Here is a 14,041-nt window from a genome sequence, read left to right on the forward strand (position 1 = left end):
AAACAGATCTAATTCTGTTTTTTTGGTAAAATGCCCTGTCTCTACCCTACTTCCTTACCTGTGGAGTCCCACAGGGCTTGACACTAGCCTTTATCTTATTTAACATCATTTTGGCCCTATTAACAGGTTTTTTTCCAAACTTTACACCTCACCTCCTTCATAAATTCTGATGATATTCAGATGCTTTCTATTTCTGATCTCATACAACCCCAAGCCATTTCATCTAATTAATGATAAGATTACAACTCTAGCAGTTTGGCTATAGTCACAAACAGTGTCACAAACTGAAATTAAACCCAGACAAATCCAAGGTCGTAGAAACCTGAAATCAGGTTCTTTGCACCATTTCCCATTGCCAGTTCAACATTCATGATTGCTGACTCTCCCAAAACCTTTGGAATTACTTTGGATGGTAAATTAACTTTTCAACTACGTATCTCTTTAATCATACAAAAATGTTTCTACAAACTAAAATAATTTGCTCAGTCTGAAGTGGTTTTGATGAAACCTCTTTTTGTGTTCTACTCCACATTGGTTTTGACCTAGACTTACGTGCTTTATTCAGGCTTTCAGATAGTGGCATGAAATGCTTATTACAAAAGGTTGCAGTCAAGCTTATTACAAGTGCCATGTGACTCAACTATTGCAGAACGCCCTTTTATAGATTACGAGTTTAATGCTAAATAGTAGTAGTAGTATTAGTGTGGATCTTTCCAGCTCTATTTACTGAATCCAGCTCCTTTTGCCTTTTGCAAAGTATATATGCAAACCCAAAACTCCATCTGACACTGCCCATGGGAACATCTACTTTATATACATATAAAAGTACACATAAGATTGCTCCCTGGTGTTCTTTGATGTGTGTACATGGTGGTGCATTTTGCATAACCTACTTTGCATGATTACAACAACAATGTTTTACACGTAGACTGCTGGATTATGAATAAAATCTCTATAAACCTAGAGGATGTAATGGGGCAATTTGACAAATTGAAGAGTAGCAAATCTGGACTGGATGGTATTCATCCTAGAGTACTGATAGAATTGAAAAACGAACTGGCGGAACTATTGTTAGTAGTAATATGTAATTTAACTTTAAAATCGAGCGTGGTACCGGAAGATTGGAGGATAGCCAATGTAACGCCAATTTTAAAAAAGGTTACAGAGGGGATCTGGGAAATTATAGACCGTGAGCCCGACGTCGGTGCCGGGCAAAATGGTAGAGACTATTATAAACAACAAAATTACAGTGCATTTTCCAAAGCATGGATTAATGAGACAAAGCGAACATGGATTTAGTGAAGGGAAATCTTGCCTCTCCAATCTGTTACATTTCTTTGAAGGGGTGAACAAACATGTGGATAAAGGTAAGCCAGTTGATATTGTGTATCTGGATTTTCAAAAAGCGTTTGACAAAGTACCTCATGAAAGACTCCAGAAGAAATTGGAGAGTCATGGGATAGGAGGTAGTGTTGTATTGTGGATTAAGAACTGGCTAAAAGAGAGAAAACAGAGAGTAGGGTTAAATGGTCAGTATTCTCAATGGAGAAGGGTAGATAGTGGGGTTCCCCAGAGGTCTGTGCTGGGACTGCTGGTTTTTAACATATTTATAAATGATCTAGAGATGGGAGTAACTAATGAGGTAATTAAATTTGCTGATGACACAGTTATTCAAATTTGTTAAATCGCAAGAGGATTGTGAAAAATTATAAGAGGACCTTACAAGACTGGGAGACTGGCAGATGATATTTAATGTGAGCAAGTGCAAAGTGATGCATGTGGGAAAAAAGAACCCAAATTATAGCTACATAATGCAAGGTTCCACGTTAGGAGTCACCGACCAAGAAAGGGATCTAGGCGTCGTCATTGATGATACGTTGAAACCTTCTGGTTAGTGTGCTGTGGCGGCTAAGAAATCACATAGAATGTTAGGTATTAGGAAAGGAATGGAAAACAAAAATGAGGACATTATAATGCCTTTGTATTGCTTCATGGTGCGACCACACCTTGAATGTTGTGTTTGATTCTGGTCACCACATCTCAAAAAAAGATGTGGACGGGCATAATTGGAAGAGACACCCAAGTTTTGCTGAGGACGTCCTCACAAAACGTCCCGGCGAAGGGGCGGGAAAACCCGTATTATTGAACCAAGATGGGTGTTCATCTTTTGTTTCCATAATACGGTCGGGGACACCCAAATCTTGAAATTTAGGTCGTCCTTAGAGATGGTCGTCACTAGACGTGGTCATTTTTGATTTTCGGTGATAATGGAAACCAAGGATGCCCATCTCAGAAATGACCAAATGCAAGCCCTTTGGATGTGGGAGGAGCCAGCATTTCTAGTGCACTGGTCCCCCTCACATGCCAGGACACCAACCGGGCACCCTAGGGGGCACTGCAGTGGACTTCATAAAATGTGCCCAGGTATATAGCTCCCTTACCTTGTGTGCTGAGCCCTCCCCCCCAAAACACAATACCCACAACTGTACACCACTACCATAGCCCTTACGGGTGAAGGGGGCACCTAGATGTGAGTGCAGTGGATTTGTGGTGGGTTTTGGAGGGCTCACATTTACAACCACAAGTGTAACAGGTAGGGGGGGATGGGCCTGGGTCCGCCTGCCTGAAGTGCACTGCACCTACTAAAACTGCTCCAGGGACCTGCATACTGCTGCAATGGACCTGAGTATGACATCTGAGACTGGCACAAAATATTTTAAAGATATTTTTTGAGGGTGGGAGGGGGTTAGTGATCACTTGGGGAGTAAGGGGAGGTCATCCCCAATTCCCTCCGGTGGTCATCTGGTCAGTTCGGGCACCTTTTTGTGCCTTGGTTGTAAGAAAAACAGGACCAGGTAAAGTCGTCCAAGTGCTTGTCAGGGACGCCCTTTTTTTCCATTATGGGTCGAGGACGCCCATGTGTTAGGCACGCCCAAGTCTCGCCTTCACTACACCTCCGACATGCCCCCGTGAACTTTGGTTGTCCCTGCGACGCAAAGCAGTTGGGGACGCCCAAAATTGGCTTTCAATTAAGCAGATTTGGGCGACCCTGTGAGAAGGATGCCCATCTTCCGATTTGTGTCGAAAGATGGGCGTCCTTCTCTTTCGAAAATGAGCCTGATAGTGGAATTAGAAAAGGTGCCGAGAAGGGAGATGAAAATGATAAAGAGTATGGGACGACTTCTCTATGAGGAAAGGCTAAAGCGGCTATGGCTCTTCTTCAGCTTGGAGAAAATACGGCTGAGGGGAGATATGATAGAGGTCTATAAAATAATGAGTGGAGTGGAACAGGTAGACGTGAAGGGTCTGTTTAGTCTTTCCAAAAATACTGGGACTAGGGGGTATGCAATGCAGCTACAAAGTAGTAAATTTAAAACGAATTGGAGAAAATATTTCTTCACAAAACATTAGCTTAGCGAGGTTTTAAAAAGGTTTGGACGGCTTCATAAAGGAAAAGTCCATAGACCATTATTAAAATGGACTTGGGGAAAATGCACTGCTTATTTCTGAGATAAGCAGTGTAAAATGTTTAGTACTTTTTTGGGATGTTGCCAGGTATTTGTGACCTGGATTGGCCACTGTTGGAAACAGGATGTTGGGCTTGATGGACCTTTGGTCTGTCCCAGTATGGTAATACTTATGCACTTATGTAGATTCTAAGTGTGCTAATTTGGGACAGTGTAAAACCAGGCCTTAATCATTCAAGAATGGAGAAGATATGGTGGTGAGTATGGGATTGTGAGGGAGGACAGATGTTCAGGAAATCCAAGCCTGTAGGCCTTAAAAGTCAGTGTCAACAATTTAAAGATGATGTGCTGTTGAATAGGAAGCCAATGATATTGTTGAAACAGACATGATCTTGGTAGTGAGCGTGACATAACAAATGGATAGCTGTGTTCTGTAGGGAATGCAGTCTCTTAATGTCAGTCTGGGTGCAACCAAGCTAAACTGTGTTGCAGTAGTCCAGTCTTGTAGTTAGGAGTGCCAGAATGGAAGACAAATGAACTGAAGTAATGGCACACTGCATGGAATTGGTGAAGGATGAAGAACCCTATTTTACAAACATTGGCAACTTGGGGAGCAAGTGAAAGGTGAGAGTCGAAGACAATTCCTAAGTAACGGAATGAGTCTACTGGCTGGATGGAAGAACCAAAAAAGTTCAGAGGGACATATGGAACCGAGAGACCCCCTGTAAATCAACAAGCTAGGATTTTATCCTTGTTTACTATAAATCTATGGTCCGTGATCCATTGTGAAACGAGTTCTAAGCAATTCTCAAGTGGCAAGGATCCTCATTGGGATGATATATTTGAGTGATATTGACATCGTTTGAACTGCAATTATTAAGTACATTTGTGACTAACAGAACTTTCTTTATTCACGAGTGAATCAGAGGTTTACATAATACAGAGTGACGTGGATTTATTCATCATCTCTCTACAAGGATTATAAACTCTATGTTCCTCCTGGAATTATGATTTATGGACATTGAAGGTGTTAGTGGTGAATACTCTAGTGGGAGGATAAAGTGAATATTTAGAGGTTATCCTACAACACTTATGTGAAGGATGATATGAGAAACAATAGTTTGTGTATTTGAGTATGTGTAATTGTTATGGTAATAAATATAATTTGGTAATAATCTATTCTTATCAGTTGGGGTTACCAATTTTTTAGGTGCCATTTATAGAGTTTGGTCCTAAGTGTGTGACTACCAAAATAAGGTAAACATAAATAGAGTTATATTTACCTTGTATATAGGAAGAGCTCTGAAAACTGCACCAGATTCTCTATCCCCAGTTGTAAAACTTTCCAGCGGGACTCTTTTTACCTGTAACAGAAATCAGTAGAAATGTTTGCCTATCTGTAGGCTAGATTTGCTAAACGGTGCTATTATGTCACTGTGTGCTAGTAGCAATAATGTACATTATTTTCTGCAGGTCACATTTTGGGTCTGATTTTATAACAGATTGTCTGAGAAGTCTAAAAAGGCACCTATTTTAAGTCTGCTTTGTAAAGGCAACAGCATTCAAATGGCCCTTCAGCTACATAGTAAGCTGTATACTAGGCTGCGTTAGCATCATATCTATGTTGCTTGAATATTCTAATGTGTGCCTATTAGATATTCCATTGATATTATGCTGATATTTTGTTATTTGAATGTTCTTTTATGCTGTCTATTATGGTATTGTTTGTACTGTACTGACATCATATTTCTGTTGTATGATTATTCTGCAGTGCTGTTAAATGAGTATATTTCTTATACTGTTTCATATCAGTGTTATTATTAGGTTTCAATTTTCTGTTTTCAGGTTTACCTCATTTAGAGGTCCTTTTAGAAAGGTGTGTTAGCATTTTTAGCCCATGCTAAAAATAAGCATGCTCTAAATGTTAGAGATGATCATATATTTCTATGGGCATCTCTAGTGTTTAGCGCACGCTAATTATTATTGCGAATTAAAACTGCTAGCATGCCTTTGTAAAAGACCCCCTTATTGTACTTATGTTTATATTTGGTCATTTTACTATAGTTATGCTGTTAAAATTGTAAGTTTTATATTAAACTGTACCTGCTGTACACTGCCTTGGGTGACTCTTTTCATAAAGATGCTTAATCTAGCCCAATAAATAAATGATGATGCACAAATTTATACCTGCACAAAAGTAGCTGTGAATGTATATTCTGAGAAGATAAATCTATAACCCTTGGGGCCCTTTTACTAAGCCGTGATAGACACTAGCGTGTGCCTACCACACACCAAAAAGAATTGCTGAGGCATCCCACGGAAGTGTACCAATCAGCGCACTCTAATCCCATGATAAAAAATATTCTATTCTTTGGTGTGGGAGGCGTGTCTATGGGCGGAGACTAGGCATGCCCTGTACTGATTGGGTAGTGAGGCTACATTGCTGCACACTGCCTAATTAGCATGGGGTTAGTGAGGGAGCCCTTACCACCTAGTAAATAGGTGGCGGTAAGGACTGCTGCGGTAATGGCCACGTGTTAATTGAGAAATTAGCACATGGCCATTAAAGGAAAATGTACAAATGCAGCCATTTTACCACCATGCTAAAATGGCCGCCATGCATGGTAAACCCATGCATTACAAACAGCGCTGGCCACTTTTGAATGTTGCTTAGTAAAAGGGCCCCATTGTCTATTTATAGGCACCAAGAATATGCCTATTTGGCACCTACTTTTCTTTAAAGAATACTAGCGTAATAGGACAAAAATGTGCCTATATTTTAGACATGAGCACAATATGACAGCCATAGAGATGGTGTAAATGCTCATGCCTGTATTAGAAAAGAACATGCATACACTATAGTATTTTATAATGTATGCATGCCCCACCCATGGGAACGTTCACCTGTAAAGTACATACCATCGAATACATGCAGCTGAAAAAAAGTCACTTATACATGTATATGGGGGAAATTTTATAAAGGGTGCTAAACGTTAGGCGCCCCAAATCTAGGAACTAAGCTGATATTCTATAACTACAATGTGTTGTAAAATGTGAGCATTAGTCAAAAATTGGGCATGTAAATTATTTATTTAACAAAATTTATAGCCCGCCCATTCAAACATCTGAGCGGGTTACAATAAAACAAACCAATAATGTCATACAAAAACAACAAAACACATATTCTTCATATTCTAAAAACAACCCAACCTTTGTACAGACCCACCAAAAGCTCTACAAAATAAGAAAGCCTTTAATTGCTTTCTAAGGAAAACATAGGAAGAAGCCGGACCTTAAAGAAAAAGGAAGAGCATTCAATAAATGGGGACCAACCACTGCAAAGGTCCAAGAATGGAAAGCCTGTAACTGAACCTGTCGAAATGAAGGAACAACCAACAATACTTGAGCCTGCGACCGAAGTGACCGAAAAGGCCAATACAAATGTAATCTTTGCATCAATTCCTCTGGAGCTGCATTATGGAAAACCTTAAACACCAATACCAACATCTTGAACTCTATACACCATACAACAGGCAACCAATGCAGCTCCCATAACTTCAGAGTAATATGGTCAAACCTACTTGTCCTTGTCAATGACTGAGCCGCAGAATTCTGAACCACATGTAAGGCTTTCAGTGTTGCACACGGCAAATCACATAAAACACAAAAAAAACAATAAATGTACCAATTAAAATGTAACAAAACATATGCCTGCAAAACAGTATGAAAATTTTGTTCAGACAAAAAACTTCTCAGCTTAGCTAGCAATTGTAATTTTAAAAATACCACATGAATCACTGAGGCAATATATGGTTTAAATGATAATGTAGTATCTAATGTCATACCCAAACACACTTACATGCCCATTCATAGAATAGTGCCTAAGCATTTCTGTGCAGATCTGGAAAGGGGGCATGGGCTTGGGAGAAGCACGGCAGGTCAGGAGCGTTTCCTTAAAATGTGCACAGTGCGGATCCGCACCCAACTTGCATACCAGGATTTACACCTGGTTTCAGTTGGTCTAACTCCTTGCGACCAAAGTTGAGCACTGATCCTGGCACTATGCACTATTCTACAAAGGGCAATGATCCCAAAATACCTGTTATAGAATACCTTTCAGCGCCAATTTTTATCAGAGCCGAATTTTGAGCACCATTTCAAGAATCTGGCCTTAAGCGGTATTCTAAACGCTTAGTGAACAATCCATATAGCACACACTTACAAGGGGAAGTACATTTGGTGGAGCATGGATTCTTTGCTGAGCCTCTTGTTTTGGCCATGCTTTACACTTCAATAGCTTCATTGGTTACCAGTTGGCTTCAGGATTAAATTTAAGGTGCTAGCTTTAATTCACAAGGTCCTTTACAGTGGTACTCCTGCTTATCTTTCTTTCCTCTATGGTGAACCCTGATATACCATCTCGTACTCTACATTCATTAAATGACAATAGGTTAATTCTTCCACACCCATCTAAAGCAAGGTGGGAATCCACTAGATCCAGTGCTTTTTATCTTGTCTCACCGGCATTATGGAACTCTCTACCACAATGTCTCTGGCTTGAATCCTCATATACGCCCTTTCGGGCTTTATTGAAAACTAACTTTTTTCATCAGGCTTTCCTTGTGTAGGTCCAGGTGGATTCTGTGGCGGGAGTCTGGTGGATGTTAGAGGGGAATATGTGGGTTTGAATTTATGTATGGATTATGTTCATTTGCTCTATATGTAATTTTTTTTTTTTACCTTGTGTGATTGAATCTTGTTGAATGGCAAAGGCAGGTCTTTCCCATCTTAAACTGGCATTCTTTTCTGATTTCTTGTTTTCATTGTTATTTTATCTGTAAACTGCTTTAATTTGCTTGCAATGAAAGCGGTATAGCAAATTTTAATAAATAATAAATGATAACTTATAGGACAGAATAAATTATGTGTTAAATTGCAACATTTATGTCTGCCTTTTACATGGCATGAGTGATGGCACCATACCAAGGGCAGGGCAATGGGAGCAGTCCGCCCAAGGTGCAGGCAGCAAGGGGGTGCATGGAGCAGTCGCACAGCTGACAGCTGCACCGGTTCTCTGCCCCCTCTGATGTTACTTCTTGTTCCGGGGCAGGGGACCTGCGAAGCCGACAGCTGCTCAACTGCTCCGTGCACCCCCAGGGGGTGAGGGTGATGCGCTGACCAGCCCCAGCTGGTAGCCAATCTAGGTACGCCACTGGATGGTACCTATATTTTGGCATGCACATGCTGACTTACACTCTATTGTATAGTAGCATTTCAGTGCACAGATGTAATTATAGAATTCATTCTCAGTGCCCTGCATTTTGGCGCCCAAATTTTGGGTAACCTTTATAGAATTGTCCCCATAATGCATGGGACCACTGTTCCATCTAAGCAGGGTGGGTGTCCTCCAACTGAATTGCTGCTAGTAGGGGGAGGTGCTTCAATATTGTCTTTCATCACTGGGGACAAGCAGGTTCCCTGGAGTCCTGCAGAGCTTACATATCTCTCACTATTGAAAATGTAATAGTGAAACAGTGCCCTCTATTGGCAGGACTATATGTGGAGGACTCCCATTCAACTTAGAGAGAACAGTACATGAGACTCATTTACTATTAATGTGCATTAACAGTGTTATCATAGGTTTTATAAGGTAGTGCACTTTAGTAAATCCTGCCCCTTATCTCCCATCAAACCCTTTCCTTGTAAAAACCCAAATCTTGGCAAGTTTTAGCTCCACTTGCTTTGAGCTACTATTGAAAATGCATGAGCTAAACAAAAAAAAAAAAATAGAAAAAGTTCTATCAAGCATCTCAAATGAAAAATATTCTAAAGGCCTTCAATTTTATTTATACACCGGCTTAAGCACTAATCATAAATATTTGGGGCACTAACTGGTTCAGTGCTGCTGAATATTTGCAGTTAGTCCCAGAAAAGCGATGTAAACAAGAAAGCAACAAGGCAAACGGTTTGCAAGATCCAATATGATAATCATGGTTTTTACTCCCGTTGGTGCGTGTTTCTTTTTTTTTTCTCTTTCTCTTTTTTTTCTGTCCAATTTTATAGTTCCTTTTCATTTTCACGCTGTCAGCGCTTTGGTTTATATTTGAAAGGCAGTTAAAAAGATGCCCAATAAACTCAACTCAACTCAACAAATAGAGCAGACCATGTAGAAGACATAGTTTTTATTCACTACTTTATACACACGGTCATACCAGACGTGTTTGTGCAAACTTGGGAGTTAAACCTGGAAGGGAAATTAGTGAATATGAACTTTCTCTTCTATACGGGTTGCTCTTTAAGGGGTCCTTTTATAAAAGCGCGCTGAAAAATGGCTTGCGGTAGTGTAGGTGCGGGTTTTGTGTTCATGACAATCCATTTTTTTAGTGTGCCTGTAAAAAAGGCCTTTTATAATTTTTGCCGAAAATGGACATGTGGCAAAATAAAAATTGCCGCACGTCCATTTTGGGTCTCAGACCTTACCGCCAGCCATTGACCTAGCGGTAAAAATTCATGCGGTAACTGGGCGGTAATGATGTTTGCGCACTAAATGCCACTTGGCGTACGTCCGTTATGCGTGTCCGAAATGAAAAAATATTTTTCAGACGCGCGTATCGGATAAGCACCAAAAATGAAATTACCGCAAGAGCCACACAGTAGTCAGGCGATAACTCCATTTTGGCGCGCATTAGGCGCGCGTAGACATTTATGCAGCTTAGTAAAAGAACCCTTAAGCAACTTAAACAGCCAGGAACTTCTCCATGCTGTTTAAATCGCTTTGAATTTCAGGCAGACAGTTTCTTCCAAATTCTGGAGTTCAATGTGCAGTAAACTGGAAAATGGTGAGAGAAAATGTGCAATACCTTGGGAGAAGCTAAAGATTTGAAATACTTGAGCTCCAACTCCAGAGGTTTAAAAGGCTCCTTTAAACTAATGCGTTGGTCCTCCAGTGCCTCCCATCTATGTGGAAATGATATGAGAAAATCAAAATCAAATACAGTAGTAATATATTTGTCAGATTTTATTGTGATGGTTTTATATTGGATTTTTATGTATTTTTGTTTCTGTAAACCTCTTTGGAGTAAGCAGGGTGTAAATTAAACAATCCTTCAATCAGGAGTATAAAGTAATACATATAGGGATACTTTTATTAAGATGCGCTAATGGATTTAGTGTATGCTAGCAAATTAGTGGACATTAAGTGCCATGCAGCCCACAGATATGGAATGGGCTGCATGGCATTTAGCGTAATCTAATTGTTAGCATAAACTAAATCTGTTAGCGCACCTTAGTATAAAGACTTCATAGGCAGCTCTAATCGCTAGCTAGCACTAGATCTGTTAGTGCACCTTAGTATAAAGACCTCATAGGCAGCTCTAATCATTAGCGTGTAATAATGGGCGGATGATCAGAAGCAAACATGGGTGCTAGAAGCCAATAGCGCAATATTAGTGCCTGTGTTTGTGGCTGCCCAATGATCAAAGCCGGTGAGCATGTGTAATAATGTGCTTGCCAGCTCTGAACGCAAATTACATGCAAATGCATGCAAACAAAGGTCTTCTGCATTCATCCCTCATGATCAGCGGGTAGTGTGCCAAACAAGGGCACTGCTACCACTGCAAACCTTACACCAGCTAGGATCTGGCGTTAGGGTTTGCTAGGAAGAAGGAATGAGGGAGACCCACTGAAGAGGTTTGACAGGTCCGGGATTTTCTCCCGGACCAGTCAAACCTAAGCCCCCCACCCAAAAAAAAGCACAAGCCCTGGAGGTTCAGTGGACCTCCAGGCCCCCTACCCCCAAAGCACAAAAACCTTGGTGGTCCAGTGGGACCGCTAGCTTCCTCCTCACCCCTACCCCGAAAGCACAAAAACCCTGGTGGTCCAGTGGGACCGCTGGCTTCCTCCCCACCCCCACCCCCAAAGCACAAAAACTCTGGTGGTCCTGTGGGACCACTAGCTTCCCTCCTCCCACCCACCCCCACATTGCACAAAAACATCCTAGTGGTCCAGTGGGACCGCTATCTATCCGCCCCCTCCCTCCGGCAGCCTACCTCTCTGTAGTCGTAGTGGTGGGAGGAGGAAGGGACTAGAACTCCCTCCCTCCTCTTTGGGCGCCTTCCCAAAATGGAGGCGACCTGCCCTGACCGGTGCATCCTGGGATGTCATGGGCAGGGCTTAATTCCATATATGGGTTAAACCCCACCCGGCGCATCCCAGGATGCACCAGGCAGGATGGGACCCGCCATTTTGGGAAGGCGTCTGAAGAGGAGGGAGTGAGTGGTATTCCCTCCCTCCTCCCACCACTACGACCACAAAGAGGTAGGCTGCTGGGTGGAGGGGTGGATAGATAGTGGTCCCACTGGACCACCAGGGCGTTTTTGTGCGATGTGGGTGTGGGATGGGGGAAGCTAGTGTTTGGGGGGGGGGGGGGGGTCAGGCTTAGGTTTAACAGGTCCACGAGAAAATCCTGGACCTGTCAAACCTCTTCTGCTGTTTGACAGATCCAGGCTTTTGACAGCCCGGACCTGTCAAATAACTTCTGCAGGAGGATTGTGCCTTGGGTGCATGCCCAGGCACAATCCTCTCACAGAAGTAACCCTATGATCAGAGAAAGCGAAGTTTCTTACCTGAAGCAGGTATTCTCCGAGGACAGCAGGCTGCATATTCTCACATGTGGGTGACGTCACGTCAGCCCCGGAGGATTTTCCAGCAAAATCGCCAAAAGTCTCTTCTAGAGCGTTGCGTCGCGCGCACGATTTCCCGCCCACCGCGCGGACTCGCTCCTCAGTTGAATCCAAAAGATGAAAGAAAGCAACTCCAAAGGGGAGGTGAGAGGGTTTGTGAGAATATGCAGCCTGCTGTCCTCGGAGAATATCTGCTTCAGGTAAGAAACTTTGCTTTCTCCAAGGACAAGCAGGCTGATATTCTCACATGTGGGGTATCCCTAGCCCCCAGGCTCACTCAACACAACAAACAGTGGTAAATTGGGCCTTGCAACGGCGAGGACATAACAAAAATTGACCTGAAACAAGAAATATCTAACTGAGAGTGCAGCCTGGAACAGAATAAAAATGGGCCTAGGAGGGTTGGAGTTGGATTCTAACCCCAAACAGGTTCTGCAGCACCGACTACCCAAACCGACTGTCGCGTCGACTGTCCTGCTGAAGGCAGTAGTGAGATGTGAATGTGTGGACTGATGACCACGTCGCAGCATTGCAGATCTCTTCAATAGTGGCTGACCTCAGATGAGCCACTGACGCAGCCATGGCTCTAACATTATGAGCCGTGACATGGCCCTGTAAGGTCAGCCCAGCTTAGGCATAAGTGAAGGAAATGCAATCTGCTAGCCAATTAGATATGGTACGTTTCCCGACAGCAACTCCCCTCTTGTTGGGATTAAAAGAAATAAACAACTGAGCGGACTGTCTGTGGGGGCTCATCCGCTCCACGTAAAAGGCCAATGCTCTTTTGCAGTGCATAGTGTGCAGCTTGCTTTCGCCAGGACTTGTATGAGGGCGAGGTAAAAATGTTGGCAAGACAATTGACTGGTTCAGATGGAACTCCGACACCACCTTTGGCAGGAACTTAGGGTGCGTGCGGAGGACTACTCTGTTATGATGAAATTTAAGGTAAGGAGCATGAACTACTAGAGCCTGAAGCTCACTGACTCTATGAGCTGAAGTAACAGCCACCAAGAAAATGACCTTCCAGGTCAAGTACTTCAGATGGCAGGAATTCAGTGGCTCGAAAGGGGGTTTCATCAGCTGGGTGAGAACGACATTGAGATCCCATGACACAGGAGGAGGTTTGACAGGGGGCTTTGACAAAAGCAAACCTCTCATGAAGCGAACCACTAAAGGCTATCCAGAGACAGGCTGACCTTCTACACGTTGATGGTATGCACTAATCGCACTAAGGTGAACTCTTACGGAGTTAGTCTTGAGACCAGACTCTAATAAATGTAGAAGGTACTCAAGCAAGGTCTGCGTAGGACATGAAAAGGGATCTAGGGCCCTGCTGTCACATCAGAAGGCAAACCTCTTCCATTTAAAAGAGTAACATCTTTTAGTGGAATCTTTCCTGGAAGCAAGCAAGACTCGGGAGACACCCTCAGAAAGACCCAAGGAGGCAAATTCTAAGCTCTCAACATCCAGGCCGTGAGAGCCAGAGACTGGAGGTTGAGATGTAGAAGCGCCCCCTCATTCTGAGTAATGAGGGTTGGAAAACACTCCAATCTCCACGGTTTTTCGAAGGACAACTCCAAAAGAAGAGGGAACCAGATCTGGCATGGCCAGAAAGGCGAAATCAGAATCATGGTTCCGCGGTCTTGCTTGAGTTTCAACAAAGTCTTCCCCACCAGAGGTATGGGAGGATACGCGTACAAAAGGTCTGTTCCCCAATGAAGGAGAAAGGCATCCGACGCTAGCTTACCGTGGGCCTGCAGTCTGGAACAGAAGTGAGGGACCTTGTGATTGAATTGAGTGGCAAAAAGATCCACCGAGGGGGTGCCCCATGCTCGGAAGATCTTCCTGGCAACAGCCATGCTCAGTGACCACTCGTGAGGTTGCATTATCCTG

At 42.7% G+C, this 14,041-nt stretch overlaps 1 protein-coding gene across 1 annotated transcript in view; it reads right to left on the reverse strand.

Annotated features, from left to right (window-relative positions):
* WDR64 (WD repeat domain 64) overlaps positions 1-14,041 on the reverse strand; it is a 205,136-nt gene that overhangs the window by 14,362 nt on the left and 176,733 nt on the right. Inside the window, 2 exon segments of the mRNA XM_030194685.1 lie at positions 4,751-4,831; positions 10,328-10,424. Of these exon segments, the coding sequence (XP_030050545.1) occupies positions 4,751-4,831; positions 10,328-10,424 (178 nt within the window).

Source organism: Microcaecilia unicolor, chromosome 3 (genome assembly GCF_901765095.1).
Source record: "Microcaecilia unicolor chromosome 3, aMicUni1.1, whole genome shotgun sequence".
NCBI classification, from domain to species: domain Eukaryota; kingdom Metazoa; phylum Chordata; class Amphibia; order Gymnophiona; family Siphonopidae; genus Microcaecilia; species Microcaecilia unicolor.